Raw genomic sequence first — 7,362 nt, 5'->3', positions numbered from 1 at the left:
TGGCATTGTGGGTTATAAATGATACAGCAATAGAGAATGTAGAATTGGTGGAGGAAGCAGATAAAGGGAAGCCCAGTGTGCGCCCCATGGTGCAGCGCCAGCAGTGTTATGTTTTGGCGCTGTCTCATGGTCAGGTATATGAGACTCTGTGTACAGGACACAATGCTGATTGTATGCTCCAAGACCCACTGTCACTGCGCCACGTAAGCTCTCGGACATGAAGAACACAGTCCACGCTATTAGACCACAAAATATGTTTTATTAATTAAGCACAAAAGAACAAAGTCTTTAGATATTTGGCAGATGTCAGGAAAAAGTCAAGTACCGTATATTATTTAATTCTTGTTACAAATCAAACTTTGAAAAAAAAACCAAAAAACTCTGCAAATGCACATAGAAAATAAATAGCTTTATTACATTCAAGTATGTGGCATTTCCGCTGTATTTGGAGTCCGGCGCCTACTTCCAGTTTTGGACTGAGTGCTCCCCTCCCACCCCCATGTCATGGAGCAGAGGCTGCTCTGGTTTATTGCAGTCTGTCTCTTGTGTTGCGTGTTTGGTCTCGTACCATAGACAGAGAAAAGGTGCGTGTGTGGGCCGTGGTCACCTTCTGCACTGATTGCCCGGTAGGTGGTAGCTTACGCCTTACTGTGCTCGTCTTAACATAATGGACTTCGGTGACGTCTCGTCGGCCATAATGAGATGGTGCTGGGCCTCTCATTCCCACATGGAGAGCTGAGCGGCGCTGCTGAATGCTGGCTGCCACAATTGCAGAGGCCACAGTCTAGGGGTAAATCGTGCACACATCCTATTAATTACAATATGGTGCATGCATGTTACCCGCCAGGCGTCCAGTGGTTGCCTCTGCAACTGTCCTGCTCAGCTAGCACCATCCCTTTAACCTAGACACATTGAGACCTATTAAAAAAGGCTTAATTTTCAAGACCTTTTCCTTTTCTCTATTCTTATATGGATATTTTCCACTTGGGACGCTACTCCTCGCTAAGGCTACGTTCACATTTGCGTTGTGCGCCGCAGCGTCGGCGCCGCAACGCACAACGCAAACAAAAACGCAGAAAAACGCATGCACAACGCTGCGTTTTGCGCCGCATGCGTCCTTTTTTTCATTGATTTTGGACGCAGCAAAAATGCAACTTGCGGCGTCCTCTGCGCCCGGACGCGGGCGCCGCAGTGACGCATGCGGCGCAAAACGCAAGTGCGACGCATGTCCATGCGCCCCCATGTTAAATATAGGGGCGCATGACGCATGCGGCGACGCTGCGGCGCCCGACGCTGCGGCGCTGACCGCAAATGTGAACGTAGCCTTAGATCCATTCATTTGGTCGCCAACATGTAATGCTACATGTATAGAAATGTGCTGCCTAATTGGGCCCAACCCTTGGTGTAACCTGGAATATTCTGCTATATTACTACTGTTAATGTGTTAGACCCAAACATTAGCGCAAATCACTGAGGACGTGGCCCCGTTTATATAATGGGTCTGTGCTATATAATACACCAGGACCTTGGAAATCCCAGTCTGGTAGAAGGGACGGACCTCTCCAATCATGGGAACAGGATCTGGAAATAGTTTTGCTCAACTCTAAACCCATCCCATGATGTAATAAATGGACGTGATACTTGTATGGTAATTATTATTATAACCAGAGAATCAAGACCTCATGTCATTATTATAGTGATTAATCTGTAAGGCCGGCGGCCGTCTCTATAGAACATTACCGCTTATATTACAGAACTCTTTAGTGCGTGTTATAGGGGTCTTCTGCTATGGGATAGGATCATCCATAAATGTCTGATAGGTGAGGAGAACTGCGATAACGGATGATGGGTAGAAGGCTTGCAGTGCCATTCTCGGCCACTGCACAATATACGGCACTGTCCCAGGGCCGGGGCACCTGCAATCAGCTGATCGCTGGAGGTGCCAGAAGTCACTCCCGGCAATGCGTTTTGGTTTTTTAACAGGCTCTGCTTTGTTAGTGAATAGGAACATTCGTGTTTATGCAGGAACACTGGCCAGGCCCTACTACTTCCACAGCTGGGGGATTGCTACAATAGATACTGCTTATCCTCTGCAATCTGAATCCATCCACATAACAGTGGAGTTGGCCACAATCTACAGGAAATTTGCAGCAGATTTTACCTTCATTTAACCAACCTGTAACAATATCCAGAGAGAATCCATCCGCTGCATACTCTATATACCGCGTGTGAATGCTTTGGACTATTCCTATTGGCCAGTATGCCAGCCCCGATCCTTACCCCTTTATTCTGTGTGTGTCCCGGTGTTGGGTTGTACTCTCACTGCATGCGCCTTGGTGTTCAGTAGTGAACACTGCGTCCGCGAACTCACAGAGAAGCAAGAAATTAATGGGCCGGTGGTCATCAAAATACAGCTGCCCGCGGGCCTGAGGTTCCCCACCCCTGCCTTAAATTAAGCATGGCTCGAATTAATAACTAGGATGCTAAAAATCAAGAGTAAAACGCATTCATAAATACTTCATATAAATCTTATTAGATATTGGTCCCGTGGTGGGTCGGTGAACATGGCCTCAGCCCATTAAGAGATTGGGGCTACAACGGCAGTGAAATGAGTCTGGGCAAAGTTTTGGGTCTGCACAGGTCTGCAGCCCCCTGACAAACTGGAATGTTTCCATTCACTGTGAGAAAGCAGAGGTTTTGAAAAATTTCAATTGATCAGTTATGTAATACCCTGATAATAACAATTGTATCTTTTGATTTTTTATTTTTTTCCCCGCTATGTCTGGGTCCAGTTGTACCTTTTTGGTCTGGGGGGCATAAAGCGGCATAGCGCAGACCCCTGATTTCCTAGCGTTGTGAATAGAGGAGACCCGGTGGGGCGGACAGATTGCTCCAGCGTGCTGGCAGTTTGTAGCTTGCGATCTCTAGGCCTCATTCACTGAAGGGCAGTAAATCTAGGTCAGCGCCTGCCAGCTGCCTGGGGTATTATTGCCAGAATGCTCACAGTAGTACCTGCTAACCTGGTCCCTGCCAGGTCCGATACGCGCGTTCTAGGTTGTACGCTCTCGTTCCTTACGGGCGTCGTGTACAGTTTTGTTTTCTTCTTTGAAATCCATAAAGAATATATTATAAAAAAAAAAAATCTGAAATCTACAAAATGTAATTATTGCCATTTAGTGAATAAGGCCCTTGTGAGCTGGTCCGGTGTAACACTTGCTGTGATTCTTACCCGCTTACAACATACAGTAGTAACACCATCATCTCCCAGTAGACTCCTGCTGGGGGTCTTGTCTGTGACACTTGCACAGAAGTCTTCGTGTGCTGTAAATATCGTCCATCTTAAATCCGCTCCGCTGTTACTACTTTTCCTGCTTTTGGCACATTCTGCCTGTTGCTGCCTACTACAAATAAAGTCCTAGAAAAATGGAAGGTCCTTGTCATTTACTAATTGTCCGAAGACACTCGGATATGTCACATACGGTAACGATGCGCCTCAGCTATGCAAATACACGGGTTTCTAATTCAAAAGTCGTTGTTCTCTGCTTTCAGACACTACGTGGAGTCGCATCCTCAGGGGCTCACCTCCTAAAGGCTGGCGAAGAGCTAACACTTAGCTATTGTTTGGCCTCCGTTGATTACTATGATGTTCACCATCTTCTTCGCTGGACCCGATATCTACTCGCTGTTCATCCATCCTCTTGGCCTGGACTCTCTGGATGAGGCTGAAGAAGTCTTCGTCTGGCATTGTGGGTCCTCTGGGCGTGGGGTCCGGCGGGGCGCATCTTTGGTCGTCTATCCGTGAAGACTGCAGAAAAAGGTGAACAGCAAAATGTGAACTTAGAAAGGACTTAAAATGAAAAGTTTTATCTGATCATCTGCAAAATGACAAGGTTCAAGAAAGTGAGGCAAGCCCTTGGGCGCAGCACGGAGATTTCTGATACTGGAAATCTTACAATATTATAAGTAATCTGGCTTGGTGGGCAGAAGATATTCTGCTAACACCCTGCCTAGGTTCTTACCAAGTGCCAATATTGTGGTGTAAATCATTAATACATGTGCGACTCCACATTTCTAGTCACACTTAACATTTCACTAAATCTGCCCACTGTGTCTGGATTCCAGTAAGAGAAATCTCTGCAAAGTATTTGCTAGACCAGTGCCTGGCGAACCTCCTCGCTCCTGTGGGCATCCCTGGTGCCTCTTCTGATTAGTTTGCCCAGCATAATGTCATGTTCGCGCCGGAGTATTGGGCCTACTAATCAAGAGGCACAGGGGCTGTCGGCGGGTACTGGAAGGTTCACAGGGCTCGGGCCTGAGCCGCTGGACCAGGGTCCTGCAAATCTTTTTGCTCTACTCTTGCCTCTTCGTTAAATCTTCCCTTGCCAGGAGTTTATATGTTCTCCCCGTGTTTGTGTGGGTTTCCCCCGGGTACTCCGGTTTCCTCCCACATTCCAAAAACATACTGATAGGGAATGTAGATTGTGAGCCCCATTGGGGACAGCGATGATAATGTGTGCATACTGTAAAGCGCTGCAGAATATGTGAGCGCTATATAAAAAAAAAGAAAGAAAAAGATTTACCTAAAAAAACAAACAAAAAAAAAAACAACAGGGACTAGGTTGGCAAATTGAGGACCATTGTCAACTACACATCAGGTATTTCAAGGTGGTCTTCTGGTGGGTGATGCAAGTGCTCCCTGCGTTTTATGGAGGTAATCCAGAATTAGAAAAATATCAAAGCTTGTCCAGGGGTCTTGTCTTGTATTGCATGTAATCTGCAGTGACTCTGCAGTACCACACACGGCCTGTAGATAGGAATGGCGCTGTATCTACAGGATTGGAGCTGTGACAATTTCTTATTCTGAATTTTTATTAAAGCAACGGTCGTGCTCTCAGTCAGACAGGAATCGGGGATGTGACAGAGGCTGATGGCAGAATATAGGATTTGCATCATTTACAGTAATGCTGGTCTGACCCCACAGAGGTCCGGACATGGTCACTCCTCTCTATGGACGTTATATACTCCTCCATTCTAGCATCTCCAGCTATAACAGTAGTCAAAGACACCAGCCTCTGATGGAGTGCAACAATGAAAACCTGCTTGTGCCCTGGATCCTCCACTGACCAGAAAATGATCCTTACTGGGCAGTAATGTGAGGATTTCACAGAAATTCCCAGAATGCAGGAACCCGATCATTTAGATGGCAATGGAAAATCTGTGTGGAGAGGGCTTATATCAAACAAGTGAGGACACCAGGGGGCGCTGTCCCATTGGAATCTATGTAATATGCACTATAGGAGAAAAGTATCAGACACGCGTATTAATTATTGAGTTCAAGTTTTCATTCAGGAGGATAACGCTATAGGATTGTTATCAGGGGGCGGCCTCGGCCCCTTAGTCCCAGTGATGGGAAATCCTAATTCTTCAGCACAAGACATTGTGGATAATTGTAGCTTCCAGCTTTGTGGGAACAGTTTGGAGAAGACCCTTTTCTGTCCCCCATGACTGTGCCCAGTGCACAAGGTCCATACAGACATGGAGGGGGGATTTTGTGGATGAACATGAGCGACCACACAGAGCCAGGACCTCAGCCCCATCCAAGAACAGAGATTGTGACACCCCCCCCCAACATCAGGGTCTGACCCCACAAATACTCTCCTGGATGAAGGGGCAAAAATTCCCCGAGACGCCTCCAAAATCTTGTAGAAATCCTTCCCAGAAGAGCAGGAGCCGTTATATCTGCAGAGGAGCGACTCCATATTATGTCTATGGATGTAGGAGGGGAGGTGAGAACATTTCTGGAGAGTAATGTGGAGGGCACATCCTTCTCTCCATATAGTGTATGTTCCATGGCTGCTGACTTTCATATTAACAGGTTAAAGTGTCCTCTCAGGCCTTAGGCTACTTTCACACTAGTGTTAACTGCAATACGTCACAATGCGTCGTTTTGCCGAAAAAACGCATCCTGCAAAAGTGCTTGCAGGATGCGTTTTTTCTGCATTGACTAACATTAGCGACGCATTTGCGACGCATTGACACATGTCGCAACCGTCGTGCGACGGTTGCGCCGTGTTGTGGCGGATCGTCGGGAGCAAAAAACGTTACATGTAACGTTTTTTGCTCCCGACTGTCTGCTTTTTCCGACCGCGCATGCTCGGCCGGACCTCCGCCCCCACCACCCCGCACCTCACAATGGGGCAGCGGATGCGCTGGAAAAATGCATCCGCTGCCCCCGTTGTGCGTCGGAGACAACGCTAGCGTCGGTGATCTCGGCCCGACGCACTGCGACGGGCCGGGCCCGACGCTAGTGTGAAAGTAGCCTTAATGCCACAGTGTTTCCCCAGTACCAAGTTGTTTTGCAGACACCCACCTGGCATTTCATCAGCATGTTGAAGAACTCGTCCCCGGGCTCGTGTTGGTCTCCTTCTACTCTCAGATGTCCCATGTTGTTGTGCGTTAATCGTAGCCCGGGCAGATTGCCCACACTCGCCCGCTGGTCGTCCAGACGTCTGCTCTGTGAGCTGGCTATTAGGTCAAAAAACTCTTCTGTCTGCGGTGAGGCCATTAATGATGAAGCAGCTGGAAGGGTAAAGGAATAAGGGGTTAACTGGTCTCCCTGCTGCAGAGTCCTGTCCTATGGAGGGGATCAGTATTTATTTGTTGGGCAGTCACGTCATCTCTTCACCACAGGAGTGTTGGGAGAATGTGGCGTCACGTTTGTAGAATGGGCAGATAATTGGGAAATGAGAGTTTGTGGTAGCGCTCGTTCCCTAGTATCAGGCCGTGTAAACAGGCTTAAAGATCATTGATCTCGGCAGCACAGTGGCCTGTGTAAACAGGAGATGTGCTGCCGATAACGTTATATACTATGCGTGCAGAACGATGGTACTGTGCACATGGGAGTGCGGCTGATCGCCTATTTCGTGGCCGCGCTCGTGTCATGTGAGCCCGCCATTATCCCCTTACTCGGTGTCAGTACAGGCTGTACACTGCTCATGTTGTTACACTCTCCCACAATCCCCTGGGGCGGCTTTTCTATATCCTCTCATTAGTTTTGTGAGTGATGTAAACTGCCACTGTCCCACGTAATGACGCCCCACGGCTGAGCGATCGTGTGAAGGGGATAATTTGAGCGGCCCTCCTCCCGGTGGTGTACGGCGATGTGTGACACATAACACCAGTGATTACTACGCAGTGCGCCGCTGTCTATTGGCGGTATTGCCAGGCAGTGACCGGTACTAACACGTTCAGATGCCGTCACTGCAGTATAATCACACATTACAGTACAACCTCTAATAATCCGCTACTGAGGTGACAACATGAAACCTCACATTATAGGAAGGCGGATAATGATGGGAATAG

At 47.9% G+C, this 7,362-nt stretch overlaps 1 protein-coding gene across 5 annotated transcripts in view; it reads right to left on the bottom strand.

The window, feature by feature from the left end:
* Positions 1-239: 239 nt before the first annotated feature.
* The window catches only part of GPSM1 (G protein signaling modulator 1), a 347,209-nt gene continuing 340,086 nt past the window's right edge, over positions 240-7,362 (bottom strand). For all 5 annotated transcript variants that reach the window (XM_077284466.1, XM_077284465.1, XM_077284463.1 and 2 more), the window contains 2 exons: positions 6,371-6,579; positions 240-3,805 (listed from right to left, as the gene is read on the bottom strand). In XM_077284466.1, the coding sequence (XP_077140581.1) occupies positions 3,611-3,805; positions 6,371-6,579 (404 nt within the window). In that variant the 3' untranslated portion in view covers positions 240-3,610. The remainder of the gene's footprint in view (positions 3,806-6,370; positions 6,580-7,362) is intronic.

Source organism: Ranitomeya variabilis, chromosome 2 (genome assembly GCF_051348905.1).
Source record: "Ranitomeya variabilis isolate aRanVar5 chromosome 2, aRanVar5.hap1, whole genome shotgun sequence".
Lineage (NCBI taxonomy): Eukaryota > Metazoa > Chordata > Amphibia > Anura > Dendrobatidae > Ranitomeya > Ranitomeya variabilis.
The sequence above is the reverse complement of the archived record's forward strand: the minus strand, read 5'-3'. Positions and strand labels throughout refer to the sequence as shown.